General features: G+C 40.5%; 1 protein-coding gene across 1 annotated transcript in view; it reads left to right on the top strand.

Annotated features, from left to right (window-relative positions):
• SVEP1 (sushi, von Willebrand factor type A, EGF and pentraxin domain containing 1) overlaps positions 1 to 18,234 on the top strand; it is a 146,495-nt gene that overhangs the window by 100,482 nt on the left and 27,779 nt on the right. The window contains exons 35-40 of the mRNA XM_004677442.2: positions 53 to 244; positions 1,169 to 1,336; positions 8,545 to 9,217; positions 10,905 to 13,696; positions 15,015 to 15,240; positions 16,009 to 16,164. Of these exons, the coding sequence (XP_004677499.1) occupies positions 53 to 244; positions 1,169 to 1,336; positions 8,545 to 9,217; positions 10,905 to 13,696; positions 15,015 to 15,240; positions 16,009 to 16,164 (4,207 nt within the window). The remainder of the gene's footprint in view (positions 1 to 52; positions 245 to 1,168; positions 1,337 to 8,544; positions 9,218 to 10,904; positions 13,697 to 15,014; positions 15,241 to 16,008; positions 16,165 to 18,234) is intronic.

Consider the following 18,234-nt stretch of genomic DNA (forward strand, 5'->3'; position numbering starts at 1 on the left):
TTATGCAGCATTAAGCCAATGATAGTCTGTAATTTTCCTCTACCTGTTTTAGGTGTAATAAAGGCTATAACCTGGATGGTGATAAAGAATCATCATGTCTTGCTAGTGGTTCTTGGAGTCATTCTCCTCCCACATGTGAACTGGTCAAGTGTTCAAGCCCTGAAAACATAAGTCACGGGAAATATATTTTGAGCGGGCTCACCTACCTTTCCACAGCTTCATACTCATGTGAGCATGGATACAGGTAAAGTCTGGACACTAACCAAGCTTCCTACAATGTCCTGTTACTTGTTATTTATTTAATAGGTTTCTTTTATATGGGACTGGCTGATTTTCAATGTACAAAATATTCTTAACTTGTATGAGTTGACTTCCAGAGGTGAAGTGCCCAGGGGAATACTCTGCACACTCTAACCCAAATGCTCTCAACATTCAGGCATTAGACATCACAGCCGAAAGTGTTTGTGGAGCACAACCCAATACGGATCTTTTTTTCTGGTAAACAACTTGCCCAGCTTCTATTCAACATTGTATGTTGCGACATTATAAAAGGTGTAGCAAGGTGAAGGCCTGCATCCTTAGCCCTGTAAGAGGTTAATTTGGAGTGTGTGTGTGTGTGTGTGTGTGTGTGGGTGGGTGTGTGTGTGTGTGCGTGATCAGACAGGCTGTCATCAGAAACTTGATCAACAGGATGTAAAGTGAACAGAAAAGACATTCAGAATCAGTTGGTAAGTGAAGGTAGAAGAACCTTGGCAAAGGACTTGGGTTTGTAAAATCAGTGGCCAGAAAGCCACGAGCAACATAGCTCAGATCACAAAGAACAACTCTGATCTGAGTTACTTTGACTTCCTGCATCTGTCCCCTTATTGTTGATTTTCACCAGCCTATTATTCTGCCATTCACAAAGTTTGGAGAGCCTTACAGTACCCTCAGTGCACATATTAAGATGTTTTCTTTTGCACTGAGCTGTTTTATTTTATTTTGTTTTATTTGTAGCCGAACCTTTGCTATAGATGACCCACAGCTGCTTAGCTTTCCCTTGTTTTTATATAGAGTAGTGAAATAGGAAAAAGGTGAATGCACTGAAAGTATTCAAGTTCCCCCGATTCAGTTCCGAGTGCATCGATTTTAACAGCCGACAAATGAGTGACTTCATTCTTCCCTGTAGTTTACAGGGCCCTCCAGTCATGGAATGCTCAGCAACAGGCAGCTGGGACACAGCGCCACCTACCTGTCATCTTGTGTTCTGTGGGGAGCCACCAGCCATCAAAGACGCTGTTATCAATGGGAGTAACTTCACTTTTGGGAACACTGTCACTTACACTTGCAAAGAAGGGTGAGTAGGAGGCTGGGAGGGAAAGGAGCAGTGGGAGCCCCAGGGGAGCAGAGCTCCCCGGCTGCAAACACAGGTTCCACTCAATAGTGCATTCCATTGTCTGGACACCAAAGCCAAGAAGAGCTTTTATGCTCTGTTTCCTGACAGCCAAAAAGCAACATCTTCTCCTGTGCAAACAGTGTCTTCCTGGAATTAAAATAATTTATCATATCAAGTGCTTAACAACAGACATGTGGCAATGCAGTGGGAAGACCGTTACACTTTAACAGAGAATGCAAACAGTACATTTAAATAGGCATTTGTGGATTTATCTTACTCAAAAATGGAAGGCTAGAATTTAAGTTAACAGGGAAAGCGTTCCTGTCTGCAAGTAAAACGATAATAAGGTTCAGGTCTTTACATTTGTGATTATTCATTTAACCATTGAGTATTTCATTGAATTCAAAGTAAAAAATTTGAAAATTTGAAACAATCAGGAAGCAGATTACAAAATTCTTTCACATTTGTCATCTTATCTAATCGTCATGAAACCACTATGAGGTACAGAGAAAAGGGATGCAGGTTTTGCGATAGTGATCTGCTGACCACAGTTGTTCTAGATTTATGTCTCAACTCTGTCATTCATTTACTGTGTGACTTCACAAAAATGGTATGACCTCTCTGGGCTTCCATTGTCTTACATAAAATGAGTTCATTTAAGGTTCATGCTTGTGTGTGTGTGTGGGGTGGGGGCGAATAATGTAAGTTGATAAATGGACCAGCCTGAAAACACTCAAAAAGTTCAACAGACCTTACCCTTAGTGTGATGATTCGAACACAGAAGAGAGAACACAGTTGTGCTGTTTGGAAGTTGAAGTTTATTTTGTCTGGGTGGATAACTGACCCTCAGGTACAGAACTGCCAGCAGGTGGCACTGATATGTCCCTGTAAAAAAAGTTGTTAAGAGTCAAACAGCTTAAATCTCACTTCTGGGAATCTTAACACCTTCAGGGAAAAGGCAGTGTCTTTGATGTTGAATCGTGTAAGTGTTGGCTTAGAGCATCCAATCCCTTCTCCACCCTGTGAATTGACTCTTTTAAAAATACTTGGTAATGAACTGCATGCACTATGTAAGACTAGTCATTCAATCTTTGTGAAGCCTTATTGAACATCAACATTCCAAGTAATAACTAGATATTGACAACATCTGCTTTTTTTCTGATTAGAAAGGTAATGCACCATCACCACATAACTTTAGAAAATAAAAATCTTCTGTTAAAAAAAAATTACCCAAAGATAAATGTTAATGATATTTTACTATACTCTTCCCCCCAAATTTTCTTTGCTTTAACATTAAAAATCATTCTACTTATTGACCTTTCTGTTGACACATAGAGACTTTTTTCTTCATAAAGCATTTGTTTCTATTGCTCAAAAAATTATTGTTATAACAAGAGTTCTGTGACTGCCCCATAAGCCTTTATATTTTACAAAAAAAAAAAAGATTTATTTTAAGAACGCAACAAAGGGGCCCTCCCTGATGGTACAGTAGGTTAAAGCACAGCACTACAAAGCTAGCCACAGCCACTTCCGCATGAGTTCGATCCCCATTCTTGGAGGTGACCCACACAGCGTGGCAAACCTCTCCCGACCAGCCTGCTGCTCCCCTCAGCAGTGTACTTTGTCCATCTGCCTGTTCTGCTCCCCACTCTGTCTCTGATGAATCCCCTCACTGCCCCTGCACCTCTGCACCTCTGCCCTGTGCCCAGTTCTATATGCATAAATAAATAAATCGTTTTAAAAAAGAAACAAAGAATAATGAAAATTGCATTTTAAAAATAATACCCCCTTGCCTTGTGACTTCTAATGTTGCTGTTTAGAATTCCATCCTTAGTCTGATTTAGTGGTTCTCAACCAGGAGCAACATTGACTTCCAGGAATGCTGGATGATGTCTGGAAACAATGTTGGTGTCTTAATTGGTGGGAAGGTACCAAAAGACCTAGTAGATACAGTCAAGGAATCTGCTAAATATTCTACAATGTATAAGACATTCCTGTTCCCCAACAATGAATTTCCTGTTCCAAATATGTTAGCAGTATTGAGTCTGAGAAATTCTACTTGAGTTTCTGTAAGTGATGTCTTTCTCCTTGGGTTTTTTGTTTGTTGGTTTGTTTAGATTTATCTTTATTGTTTTGATGGTTCCTTGTGATAGAACTAATGGCATATTTATTGGCAACCTTGCTGAGGACTCATTGTATTGCTAGCATCTGAGAATTCATACTTTTCACTAGTTTGAGAATGTTTTCATCCATTTTTCACTTCAAATGTTCCCTGTTCTTCACTTTCTTTCTGTAAGCCTGTGCATCATCTATACAAAGTTTCATCATTTTCTGAATGGTAAAGTTTTAGACAAATAACCAGGTGAAATATGTCTCCCAGCAGTTCTAATGCACATTAAATCTGATAACATATTTAAGTGGTGCAGCAATTTGATCAGAACCCAACTGTAATTATATCTAGACTGTAAGTAACGATTAAGTCCTCTTTATCATTCAGTAAAGACATTCTTCCTTAGCATCTTAAATGACTGATTGATACATTTTAGAAGATATTTCTTTTCAATAAATCTCTACTTCCAGCTTGATTATGTTATCTAATCTGTCACTGGCTTTAGTTCCTCCTCCAGAGTCATTCAGCGTGAATGTCTTTGTTCCTTGAAAATGCCAGCCATTCAAGTATTGATCTCTTAGACCCAAGGCTCCCCTGCAAATCTGTCACTAAAGCATAGAAGGGAGCCATCAGTTTGGGTTCCCAGCCTCTTACTCCATACTTGAACAATGATCTTGTGCGTCCATGTTCTGCTCTAGGGACATTTGTCTGCTGAGACCCTTGTCAAAGGAGCTGTCAGAACCCACTTCCAGTTTATCTATGCCTGCTATGTCTTCACCTATCAGCCATCACTATCTGGGTTATGTCCCTGCTTCCTTTTCAGGAGACCCCAGGCCATTCATAGTTGGAAGTTTCCAGAGACCCCAGCTGTGTCACACTCACATTTCTTGGCCTATGAGACTTTTCTCCCCTAAATAATTCCTTTTCTACTTCCCTCGTGACTCCCCTCAAAAGCCACTTCAGGGAAGGCGGGGGGGGGGGGAGCCGCTTCATCTGTTGGGCCTTTCTTCCCCTTCCTACCCTACTGGTAGAATCCATCATTTTTCTCTCCACTGTAGGAATGAAGGGACCTAGAGTTTGCCAGGTGGTGGGGGGCAAGGGGTGGAAGGTGGACATGGAAGCAAGTGAATCGTGCATTGCAGTGTGCATTGAGTGACTCCAGCATGTAGTATAGCCCTTAAGAATTATTTAATAAAGGGCCTCACTGGTGATTCAGGAGTTAAAGACAACACTATCAATCTACTGCTATCCCGTGGGGCACAAGTTCGATCCCTGGCCAGGGAGGTCAACCTAAGAGACTGACTTTTATTTATGACTTTCTATGAACATACTGTTCCTGATTAAATAATTTTTTTAAAGATTTACTTATTTGTGCATACAGAACTAGGGTACAGGCCAGAGACTCAGGGGTGGCGAAAGACTTCACCAGAGACAGAATGGGAAGCAGAACAGGCAGGCTGACAGAGTACACTGCTGAGGGGAGCAGCGGGCGGGCCAGGAGAGGTCTGCCACGCCATGTGGATCTCCTCCGTGGCAGGCGGGAATCGAACTCATGCGGAAGTGGCTTCAGCCACTTAGTGCAGTGTTTTAACCCATTGTGCCACCAGGGAGGGCCAATTCTTATTTTTTTAAAGTTATTTATTTATTCCACAAGGTGCAGCAGACCTCTCCTGTCTTGCCTGCTGCTCCCGTCAGCAGTGTATTTCGGTAGATCTGCCTGTTCTGCTCCCTACTTTGTCTCTGGTAAATCCTCCCCCTCCCCCACACACACACCTCTGGCCTACATCCCATAAATAAATAAATCTTTAAAAAAATAAGAATTATATAATCAAGAACAGTATGTTAATAGAAAGTCATAAATAAAAGTCAGTCTCTTAGGTCAGGAAAAGGGAACATGTAGCTTCTAGGAAATTGTGAATAGTATCAAAAATATATTCTTTAAATTCAGCTATTTAAATTATTCTATATATTTAGTGGTCATCTTCCATCATTTCACAGGGGAGCTTTGCTGTGATTTTCCCTGAGGGGTATGTACTTGGTGCAGATTTCCAAATGGGCCAAAACTGAAGGCCAGTGACAAAAAGTGCTGCCAAATTACAAAACACAATTCTCATGTCTTTAAGAGGATATGAGGAATAAAGGAGGTTCTGGAGGAACCTGAGGAAGATGCTTCTACCTCAAAGCAGCAGGTTCCTGCAATAAAAGAGGCATTTTATAGATGTCACCATGGATCCCAAGAACTCAGGTGTTGTCTATGAACTATAGCCAATGAAATATCCAGGACCTCAAGGGGCTCGTGAAAATAACAGCGTCTGATTCAAAGTGTACAAAGGAGCTTAATTGTGTTGTAAAACATCAGGAGTCTGGCCCTCCCTGGTGGTGCAGTGGGTTAAAGCACAGCATCGAGAAGCTAAAGCCACTTCCTCACGAGTTCGATTCCCGCCTGCCCCGGAGGTAACCACATGGCATGGCAGACCTCTCCTGACCCGCCTGCTCCCCTCTGCAGTGTACTTCCTCAGTCTGCTTGTTCTGCGCCCCACTCTGTCTATGGTGAAGCATCTCGCCACCCCTGAGCCTCTGGCCTGCACCCCAGTTCTGTATGCACAAATAAATAAATCTTAAAAAAAAAAATCAGGACTCTCATGTGGGACTTCCACCAGGAACACAAACGCATCTATACAGGAACAATAGAATCTGGGCACTCAGACCTGGAATTGTGGGGTTTTAACAATAATGTTATGGCTTTAGCTCCTTATATTTTTATATAGTCCTGGGTCCTCTAAGACAGCAGTCATTTAGTAATGTGCTTTCAGATTCTTTTTTTTTTAAGATTTATTTATTTATGCATACAGAACTGTAGCACAGGCCAGAGGTACAGGGGCAGTGAGAGGATTCGCCAGTGATAGAGTGGGAAGCAGAGTAGGCAGATGAATGAAGTATACTGCTGAGTGGAGCAGCGGGTGAGACAGAAGAGGACTGCTGCACCATGTGGGTCACCTCCCTGGCCAGGGATCGAACTCACTGCAGGCGCCGTGGATCGCTTCACAGTGCTATGTTTTAAACCATTGCGTCACCAGAAGGGTCTAGATTCAGATCCTTTTTCTTTTTTTTAATCATATCATCATATCATCCTTCATTTTTGTACAATGTTTGGTTTCACTATGAAATTCCCTCCACCAATTCACCTGTGTACCATCACCATAGTCCCTTGAGCTCTTTCCACTCCTGTCCTGGTCCTTCTTGTTCTTCCTCCCCTAAAAGAATGTCTCTATTTTATAGTTGCCTGATGATTTTGATTTTTACTTTATTATAGTTACTTCCCCCCCCCCCCGATTCCTTTTTGCTTTCTTTAATTCCTTCTATTAAGTGAGACCATTGGGTATTTTTCTTTTTCTTTCTGGCTTATTTCATTGAGCATAATCCCTTCCAGCTCATTCCATGTTGCTGCAAAGGGCATGCATTTATCCTTTTTGATCACTAAGTAATATTCCATTGTATAAATATACCACATCTTCTTTATCCAGTCATCTATTTGGGGGCATCTGGGTTGCTTCCATAGCTTACCTATTGTAAACTGTGCTGCAAAAAATAGATTCTTATACAAAGAATTTAGTTTATTCAAAACAGTGAACTGCAGCAGACCTGACTGAAAGCCCTCGGTGATGGGGACAACTCCGAGCATTTGTTTGGAAATCACTTCCACCCATAGCATGATATATGGCCCTAGGGAGGAGGTTGCATCTCTGCTGAGGCTCTCGTTTTTTCTTTGTTCTCTCTGTTTCTGGTAGATTCATAAATCTTGCCAGAGTAAAGGAATGCCAACAACACCATAGTCACTTATTCCATTTCTAAAAGGAAGCTTGGGAGAAATGTTTGTTAATAATAATTATTCTTAATAATTTAAGAATCTTTGCTGAAGGGTAGGTGGGTCACATAGTGAGTACTCATGACTCTGCAATACAGAGCCTGGGGAAACAGGACATTCATAAAATGTGATCTGTCCTACTTCATTTTGTAGGAAGAGAGAGCAGTGTCATGGAGAAACTATATTAGAATACAATAAACCAAATTTGGTTCCCAATTCTGCTGGCTGCTTACATGTGACTCTGTACTTGGCTGATCTAAACCGTCATTTTGAGCCCATCTAAACCACCTTTCAGTCATTTGTAAAAAATGAAGTAATTAATATGTTTAAACAGGATTAAGTTAGGTGTCAAATTATTTTATTCCCATTACCCTTAATTAGTATCAAAATGATAGATTGATCCAATGTCACATGTTCCTTTAAAATGCCATCCTCTTTCCCTTCAGTAACAGTGAGACTGAAACATGAATGACTCAAGAGTAATTATTCTAATGCTGCACATCATAGTATTTTGTTTTACTTCATGAGAGAGCACTTGGAATAATTCAAGATTTTTGTGAGTCATCAATCTGTCAGCATAGATAAGCCGACACCTTGAAGACACACGGAGTTATTAAGCAAAATGTATTTATATTAGTAGAATAGCAGAGCTATATGTAGAACACAATTTTAAAACACTAACCACATGGTTTGGGATTTGGAAAATAATGAGACTTGACATTCCAATCACTGATTCAAAGTCCATTGAATGTAACTGTGAATTATATGCAGTCAACCAATGTGGTGTCAACATAGGTAGCTTGTTTCAAGGACTAGTGATAAAATCACCAAACTAAAACCTTCCAAAGAAAGGTAGATTCCTATTTTGATTAGACACACACAGGATCATAGCTGATGCCTTGATTTTATTTTGAAAGAAATATGTAACAATTTTTAGATTTCCTCAAATGTAAAGCAGAATTCTTAAATCCACTTCCCTTCCTGAACAAGCCTTAATTAATATTAATATCAAGGTAGATGTCTATATATCTCAAGTAATAAACTCAGTTTCAAATTGTGACTGTTATTTTATAGAATGAAGAATAGAACTAAAATCATGGTTGGAAAGGTTTTGGAAGCTGAATATCATAAGAAGATGCAGACACCTTTCTTAACATGACACCTAGTTATTGTTCTTTCTCCCCAATCTCATAGCTATACGCTGGCTGGCCCTGACACCATTGAATGCCTGGCCAATGGCAAGTGGAGTGCGCATAACCAGCAGTGTCTGGCTGTGTCCTGTGATGAGCCCCCCAATGTGGAACACGCCTCCCCAGAGACTGCCCATCGGTTATTTGGAGACATTGCATTCTACTACTGTGCAGATGGTTACAGCCTGGCAGACAATTCCCAGCTCCTCTGCAATGCCCAGGGCAAGTGGGTTCCCCCAGAAGGTCAAGCTATGCCTCGTTGTATAGCTCATTTCTGTGAAAAACCCCCATCTGTATCTTACAGCATTTTGGAATCTATGAGCAAAGCGAAATTTGCCGCAGGCTCAGTTGTGACCTTCAAATGCATGGAAGGTTTCGTACTGAACACGTCAGCAAAGATTGAATGTCTGAGAGGCGGGCAGTGGAACCCTTCCCCCATGTCCATCCAGTGCATCCCCGTGCGGTGTGGAGAGCCACCGAACATTCTGAATGGCTATGCAAGTGGATCGAACTACAGTTTTGGGGCCATGGTGGCTTACAGCTGCAACAAGGGATTCTACATCAAAGGGGAGAAGAAGAGCACCTGTGAAGCCACAGGGCAGTGGAGTAGCCCCATACCCACATGCCATCCTGTATCTTGCAATGAGCCACCCAAGGTTGAGAATGGCTTCCTGGAGGTAAGAGACCAATAAGCAAGCAGTCTGTGGCCTTCACCATTTACAGGACCAGCTTATTGTGGCTATCTGGAGATTCAGCAGGAGCAGGGAACAGGTTAATTGCTGTGAAACACAAGTAGCAAATCTATTGGTAGTCACTAGTGGAGACATTTTGATAGACATTGCAAATTGTTAATATTCAAATTAGACATTGGAAGCAATTTGTAGGAACATCTTAACCCTCCATATAAAATTAGAATAAAACTATTTTAATAAAATGCTATTTTGCTTTAGAGAAGAAGATATTCCAAAATGGGTATATACTTTATTTTATAGAAATAAAAGTCTAAATGGAATCTAGAGAAATCTGTTACCATTTCTGAAAGATAGGGTAAACCACTAATGCACTATGATGCAGTTTTTACAGTGATCTTTCAGTTGAGCTACAGGTAATTTTACCACGATGGACAAAGGGTTGCATCAAACCTACATGGGCCCTGCTTTCAAACTAACATTCATTTCTTTATTAAGTCTTTCATAAAAACCTGCTTCCCCAAATTAAGGACTATTTTAAACAGGTGATCCTCTCTTTAAGCCTTTAACACACACACACGCACACACACACATATATACATACACAGTCTGCTTTTCTCCTTTATATTCAAAAACAACAGCAAAAGGACAGTAAAGGCCTTTTACTTAAGACTTTGATGTGTACCTGTTAGCTTTTCAATGGAAGAAGGTGTATGTTATAGCTAAGGAGCCTGTCTTCATTTGTTCACCTAACAAGTATGTCTGGGGTTAAAAGTTGAGCATTAGAGATGTAGTATTTAGCAGTGCAGGTTAGGCCTGTGATGGCATGGTATTTACATGCACATGGGCACCCAAGCAATAAATAAGTCAACAAAACACAAATAATTATGTCCCCAATCCAAGAAGTCCACTACAGCATGGCAGCCAGATGTCACCTTTACCACTGAAGGATCCTGGGCATCTTTTCACAGTTCTCAACACTAATTCTGTTCTTGTACTGCCTGAAAATACCCATTATTATATTGTACACTTATTTACATGTATAATGAGACCAAGATATTAAGTTTTTGCTTAAAAAGTGAAATAATTGTTTTTTATCTTCTACCCTCATGTTATAATAGTAGAGTTTTCTGTAAGTATGTAAAAAGTGAACATAAAGTTGACAGTGCTCTTAAGACTCTATGAAAAATGTTTCATTTGGGTTTTTTTGTTTGTTTGTTTGTTTTCACTATCAAGCAATATTAACACAGAGTTATAGGTTAGATCTGAGTGTGTGCTTCCCTTTCTGTGATTAAAACAACAAATCACAGCAACTACAGCATTGCTACAGTCTTGATCAGAAAGACTTTTTGAACTTACCAAGTAATTTATAATTGTTGGTATCACTGCATCAGTTGATTTAGAGATAATTGATCCTCTACTCTTATGGGATCAACACTGCAATAAACATTTCTGCTGCAGGAATGACCTAATTTAATCTCCTTTTCATCCATAAAAAAATTGAGTAGGCATATAGACATAGTGAAAACAAAAAAAACATAAATCTTCAGGTGCCTAGGCTTAATGGGTTCATTTTAATATAGTTCTCTTTTAAAAAAAATACTATTTAGTGCATTTGTTCATTATACTAGCTGTAGTATAAATTGTACTTAACTATTTCTTCCCTGAAATGCAGCACACCACTGGCCGGACCTTTGAGAGTGAAGTGAGATATCGGTGCAACCCAGGCTATAAGTCGGTTGGAAGCCCTGTGTTTGTCTGCCAAGCCAATCGCCACTGGCACAGCGAATCCCCTCTGTCCTGCATCCCTCTCAACTGTGGGAAACCTCCCCCAATCCAGAATGGCTTCATGAAAGGAGAAAATTTCGAAGTAGGGTCCAAGGTTCAGTTTTTCTGTAATGAGGGTTATGAGCTCATTGGTGATAATTCTTGGACATGCCAAAAATCTGGCAAATGGAGTAAGAAGCCAAACCAAAAGTGTGTGCCAGCCAAGTGCCCAGAGCCACCCCTGTTGGAAAACCAGCTGGTATTGAAGGAGTTGACAACGGAGGTGGGAGTGGTGATGTTCTCCTGTAAGGAAGGGCATGCCCTCCAGGGCCCCGCTGCTCTGAAATGCTTGCCCTCCCAGCAATGGAATGATTCTTTTCCTGTTTGTAAGATGGTTCTTTGCCTCCCGCCTCCCTTAATTTCCTTTGGTGTCCCTGCTCCTTCTTCTGCTCTTCGTTTCGGCAGTACTGTCAAGTATTCTTGTGTGGACGGATTTTTTCTAAGGGGAGATCCTTCCACTGTCTGCCAAGCTGATGGTTCCTGGAGCTCTCCGCTGCCAGAATGTATTCCAGTGGAATGTCCCCAGCCTGAGGAGATCCTCAATGGCATCATCGATGTGCAAGGTCTCGCCTATCTCAGCACTGCTCTCTACACCTGCAAACCAGGCTTTGAATTGGTGGGAAACACTACCACTCTTTGTGGAGAAAATGGTCATTGGCTTGGAGGAAAACCAACGTGCAAACCCATTGAGTGTCCAAAGCCCAAAGAGATCTTGAATGGCAAATTCTCCTATACAAACCTACACTATGGGCAAACCATCACATACTCTTGTGACCAAGGCTTCAGGCTGGAAGGTCCCAAAGCCTTGACCTGTTTAGAAACTGGTGATTGGGATGTGGAGGTCCCATCTTGCAGTGCCATCCACTGCGATCCCCCACAACCCATTGATAATGGTTTTGTAGAAGGTGCAGATTACAGTTATGGTGCCATGATCATCTACAGCTGTTTCCCTGGCTTCCAGGTGTCTGGTCATGCCATGCAGACCTGTGAAGAGGGAGGATGGTCCAGCTCCATCCCCACATGTGTCCCCATAGACTGTGGTCTCCCTCCTCACATAGACTTTGGAGACTGTACTAAGGTCAATGATGGTCAGGGATATTTTGACCAAGAAGATGACATGATGGAAGTTCCATATCTGACTCCTCCACCACCTCATCATCTGGGAGCAGTGACTAAACCCTGGGAAAACACAAAGGGATCTTCTACTACACATTCAGCAAACTTTCTATATGGTACCATGGTTTTATATACCTGCAACCCAGGGTATGAACTTTTGGGGAACCCTACGCTGTCCTGCCAGGAAGATGGGACTTGGAATGGCAGTGCACCATCCTGTATTTCAATTGAATGTGACTTGCCTGTTGCTCCTGAAAATGGCTTTTTGCATTTCACAGAGACTACTATGGGCAGTGCTATTCAGTATAACTGCAAACCCGGACACATTCTGGTAGGTTCCAACATAAGGTTGTGTCTACAGAATAGAGAGTGGAGTGGTGTTTCTCCACAGTGTGAGGCCATTTCATGCCCCAAACCCAATTCAATTATGAACGGGTCCATCAAAGGAAGTAACTACACATTCCTGAGTGTGTTGCATTACACGTGTGATCCTGGATATGTACTGAATGGCAGTGAGAAGAGAACATGCCAGGAAAATAAAAATTGGGATGGGAGTGAGCCAATTTGCAATCCTGTGGACTGTGGTTCACCCCCAGTCTCAGCCAATGGCCAGGTGAAAGGAGATGAGTATACATTCCAAAAAGAGATTGAGTATACATGTAATTCAGGGTTCTCACTCGAGGGAGCCAGGAACCGTGTTTGCCTTGCTGATGGAAGTTGGGGTGGAATCACCCCCATCTGTATACCTATCAGATGCGCCTCCCCACCAAAGGTGGAAAATGGGGTGATGGAAGGTCTGGACTATGGTTTCGGGAAGCAAGTGGTTTTCCACTGTCAAGAAGGCTACATGTTGCATGGTGCTTCAAAACTCACCTGTCAATCTGATGGTAACTGGGATGCAGAGGCTCCTCTCTGTAAACCTGTCAGCTGCGGCCCTCCTGGGGATCTGGCTCATGGCTTCCCTAATGGATTTTCCTTCTATCATGGAGGGTACCTACAGTATCAGTGCTTTCCTGGTTATAAGCTCCATGGAAGTCCTTCAAGGAAGTGTCTCTCCAATAACTCCTGGAGTGGCAGCCCACCTTCCTGCCTGCCCTGCAAGTGTTCCACACCAGTTATTCAAAATGGAGCTGTCAATGGGACAGACTTTGGTTGTGGAAAGGCAGCTCAGATTCAGTGCTTCAAAGGCTTCAAACTCCTGGGACTTTCTGAAATTACCTGTGAAGCCAATGGCCAGTGGAGCTCTGGCTTCCCCCGCTGTGAACACGCTCTCTGTGGTTCTCCTCCAGCCATACCAAATGCATTCATCAGTGAGAGCAGCTCTTTGGGAGAAAAGGGGATAACGTATAATTGCAGATCTGGGTATGTCATACAAGGAGGTTCAGATTTGGTTTGTACCGAGAAAGGGACATGGGGTCAGCCCTATCCAGTCTGTGAGCCCTTGTCATGTGGACCCCCACCGTCTGTCGCCAATGCCATCGCTGCTGGAGAGGTACACACCTATGAAAGTAAAGTGAAAATCAGGTAAGTTCTTAGCTCTCCAGTCTCTGAGGAGTGCAGGCAAGAGGGTTTTTAAATGAAAAGTGCTAAGGGAGAATTTTAGCTAATTTAAGAAGAAAACATCCTCTCTGGACTGTTCTCTAAAACCTAAAGCTATTAATGCTTGGCTTTCTTCTACCTGTAATTATGTAAAACTCCTTTGGCTGTAAAATAAATTCCAATATTTTCAGTTTGTAGTTCCTGATACAGTTATTGTGATTGTCATATTCTGTTGAGCTTCATGAAACAGCAAGATCTTCTAGAGAGCTTTAGTGTCGTCTGAATCACCAGGCCTCTTTTTAAGACAAAATGGTGGCCAAATTCTTTATGACATCATTTTGTGGTTATATTCATGTAATCAGATATTGGGCAAATAAGGCAAAACACATAGAGTTCAGGTCAAAAAGCATACAGTCTCATGGACCATTATAAATAGAGAGCTGTTCTTCAGGGAACTTGTGGTATGTGCTATATGGATAAGTAATGCACAAAGTTGCTTTTGCTGAAAGCTTCTCCTCTAGAATGCATTGTTTTAAAAAAGATGAGACAACATAAAATGAATGTCTAAATTAAATATTGATTGGAATAAATACTGTAATGGTCAAAGATCTCTTACCCCTCTAAGCTGATCTGGGTTTTATTAACATCTCTGGAGGATTTGTGGATTTTCCTTTCTATGTTGGCTTCTTAGATTTTTTTTAATAATTCAACAACTCTTTTAAGAACTTTGTTGTGGACATCTTAGCCCTACCTTTGTTTTCTCTTGAATGCTGAAGGAAGTAGGCCCAAAGAGATGGTCTTGAAGAGAAAGCTGAAGAGTAGTGGATCAGCCTCTGAAAAGATAAACAAAAATTACTCCTTGCTTTTGAAATCCACTTCAGTTGAAATGTCTCAATGTCATCTACTTCTCAAAACTTCCCAAAACTACCCTGTTTGTTAATACTCATTGTGTGTTGATTACATCATCTTTCAGCTCTTGGCTAAGCAGCAGATAAGTCACTCCAAGTTTATCAAACCTCTGACTCCTACCTAGCCTGCAATTTAAAAATTATATCCATTTAGTAAGTGTTAGTAAATTAAATGGTGTAATTAAAAGGCAGTGTAGTGTAGTGGAAAATGTGTAGATTGATCTGTTTATCATTATTAAGTTGGTGTTTTTGCATAGCATCCTGTCCACTTGACATTTAAATCAGGTATGATTTAGCATATAAAATGCCTTATAACAGTTTCTTAAATCCAAGAATAGATTGCTTAGTGTTCTGTAACTTTTTTCCCAGCACTTACTTTTACTTTCCTGTTGCAGCTGTCTGGAAGGTTATATGATGGATACAGACATTGACACATTTACATGTCAGAAAGATGGTCATTGGTTCCCTGAGACCATCTCCTGCAGTCCAAAAAAATGCCCCCTACCAGCAAACATGATAAACATCCTAGTTCATGGGGACGATTTCACTGTGAATCAGCAAGTATCTGTGTCATGTGCAAAAGGGTTCACCTATGAGGGAGTCAGCCTGTCAACCTGTGAGGTGGGATTCTCTGTCTTCACTATTATGTGCAATATATAGTGTAATTATGAAATGTGCATTATGTTTATATTTAATATATTTATAATACTATATACTCTACATGTTTATTTAGATATTTATCCACACAAGCATGAATCAAATAAAAGACTGGGAAAATGTTAACTCTAATTATGGTGGCAGGAAATATGTAAATATATATACATGTATATGTAGTATACATGCATACATTTATGGATATAATAATTGTTATTTTTTTAACATGTGACCCACTCCAAATGATATTATAGAATACTCTCAAGTTTTCATGTTGGAATAAAGAAAAGGAAGCCATCTTTTTAAGCTCCGAATGATATACCCAAAAATTGCTGTTTCTCATAACTTTAAAATGTAGAAGTGTGTGAAATACAAGGATGCATTGGTATAGGTCATAGATTAGATGTATCAACCAGTTGTCCAATCCTCAGGCACCATAATGAAATCATACTCTTGGGGGGTGGGAGGGCTGTGTGGGTTAAATAGGAATAAAGTGATTACCCTATATGTGTAAGAAATGTCTGCCATTATTTAAGAGTAACTCTAAGGTGATCTAATAATTAATGTGCATTTTTTAAGGTCAAAGAAAATAAGTAGTGGGAATAGGACCAAAGTTTAAGTCTTTTTTACTATTGTTTTGGGTATTATTTGGCTACCATATTTCCTGTTAGCTGCTTCTTGATTCATACATATTAACTCCTAAGTGTAACCTATGATTTGCTGTTTGTTATCCAGGTTGATGGCAGCTGGGATCCACCATTTTCTGATGAATCCTGCAGCCCAGTTTCTTGTGGGAAACCTGACAGTCCAGACCATGGATTTGTGGTTGGCAGTGAATACAGCTTTCAAAGCACAATTACTTATCAATGTGAACCTGGCTATGAACTGGAGGTAAATCAAACAGATTATTTAACTAGAATTAATTAACCTGTTTTCAGTATACTTGGGAATATTTTTAGTATTAATACCAATTAGCACCTGTAATTTTTGAACTAAAAGATTCTTTTATACTCTGTTACTTTTTGCTCTAGCACTTTATGCTCAAGAGGGTGATTAGGGTGAGGCTGGTGGTGGGGGGTGAAAGAATTTACCAGAGACCAAGTGGAGAACAAAACAAGCAAATGTATTGAAACACATATTAAGGGGAGCAGCAGGCGGGACCGGAGAAGTGTGTGTGTGTAAGGGAGATTTGAGGCTCTTCTATTCTGTTTTCAAGGACTCTCTCACTTGGGGCGCCAATCTGTACCAGTTATCTGCTGGGATGTTTGCTCTCTGGTGCTGGCCTTTGACACAGGAAGGTGTGCTGGCTTCTGATTCCTCATTCTTGGAGCAGGGCTGGTTTTTCTTGTCATGATGGTCAGCTTGATGGCCTTGTCCCCAAAGCGGCCTTATCTATTCCCTTACCTTTTCCACCCTCCCCGACCTGAGTGAGGAGTAGGGGTGTACTTTTTAACCTTATTCAATTGTACCCTGACAAATAAATACTTAACATGACTTACAATTTTAAAAACAAAATAAGTCTCAAATTTAAGTCAAAAGTCACAAGATTGATAAGTTACTTCAATTGACCATTTATTCCTGTTTTTAAGAGGGAAATCAATCTGTCACTTTGGGGTGGTGACCATTGGATATGCGAGCTTCAATTTCCTGAAGCAATAGGCTGAAATACGTTAGAAGGTTCTTGATGAGATGCCAGGTTCTCACATGGCGGGTCTGGTCTGAAAAGCCCTCCAGAGCTTTTCTAACTAAATACCAAGTAGGTCTCAAGACCATTCCTGAGTTGTAATATTAAAGACCCATCAGCACAACTTGGTCTCCTTACTTACTTTAATGTGCTGAAAGCATAATTACATCATCAAGCTTGACAGTTAAGAGACCTGTTTTACATTACATAATGTTGTCATCTGGTTTTTCAGGAAATTCCTTCTTGTATTGTTGCAGTGGTTTTGCCAAAGTATTAAATGTAGGTTTTGTCAGAGTATTCATAACCAGTTAAATTTCTGATCTGTTAAATTTCTAGGGCATGTTGCATTATTTTCTGGCCATGCAATTAAAGATCTATCATAAAATAGGCTCATGAAAGTTAGAACTAAACTTATAGGTATTTTGTTTTATATCCTCAAAAAAAAAAAGTTTTTAAGGTAGGCTCATCATGGAATGGTTTCATGCTCTGAGGGGTTTTCTGTGCTGACAGTTGTTCTCCATGTGAGAGTACAAAGATTAATTCTGAAGAAAAGCAATACCAAACTTAAGCAAACATACAGCAAACTGAGTCATTCAGTTTGAGTAAGTACAATTATTTACTTTAAAAGCTTTCAGAAACACCCCAAGGTTAACTGCAAAATTCAGGGAAATATTATAGCAAGTGCTCTCACTCAAGCTATGTGATAGAATTAATATTTTAAATATTTTTTTAAATATTAATGTCTAGCCAGAAAGAAAAAGAAAAATACCAGATGGTTTCACTCATAGCAGGAGTATAAAGGACCAGGGGAGAAAATAATAATAATAATGAACAGCTATATACCGGAGCCACTTTACGGGGTGGAGGGGAAATGAGATCAGAAATGGGGGTGTTAGGGGAGTTCACTGGACTATGGTGATGGCACACGGGTGGCTTGGTGATAGGAAATCCACGAGGATTAGAACTGAGATGGAAAAAGACACAAAATGATGTAAAAATAAACTGTTACATTATTTAATTTTGTTTTAATATTAATGTCCAGTTACTTGCAAAAATAACTAATTTTAGGTTTTGAACAAAAAAAAATAAGTTAGCTTAGAAAAATCTTGTCACATGCGATAAGAGGGATCCTGTCAAAGTCTACAAACTGAGCACTCAGGAACCAGCTGGAGAAGCCCACACAACTCAGAAGCCCATGTTAGCATTCAGTGAGGATAATTCCTAACTTCAGTAAAATCACTTTATGTATGTACATCACGAATGATGCCAGATTCTAA

The sequence above is a fragment of the Condylura cristata genome, unplaced genomic scaffold (genome assembly GCF_000260355.1).
Source record: "Condylura cristata isolate star-nosed mole 26May11 unplaced genomic scaffold, ConCri1.0 scaffold00006, whole genome shotgun sequence".
Taxonomy (NCBI): domain Eukaryota; kingdom Metazoa; phylum Chordata; class Mammalia; order Eulipotyphla; family Talpidae; genus Condylura; species Condylura cristata.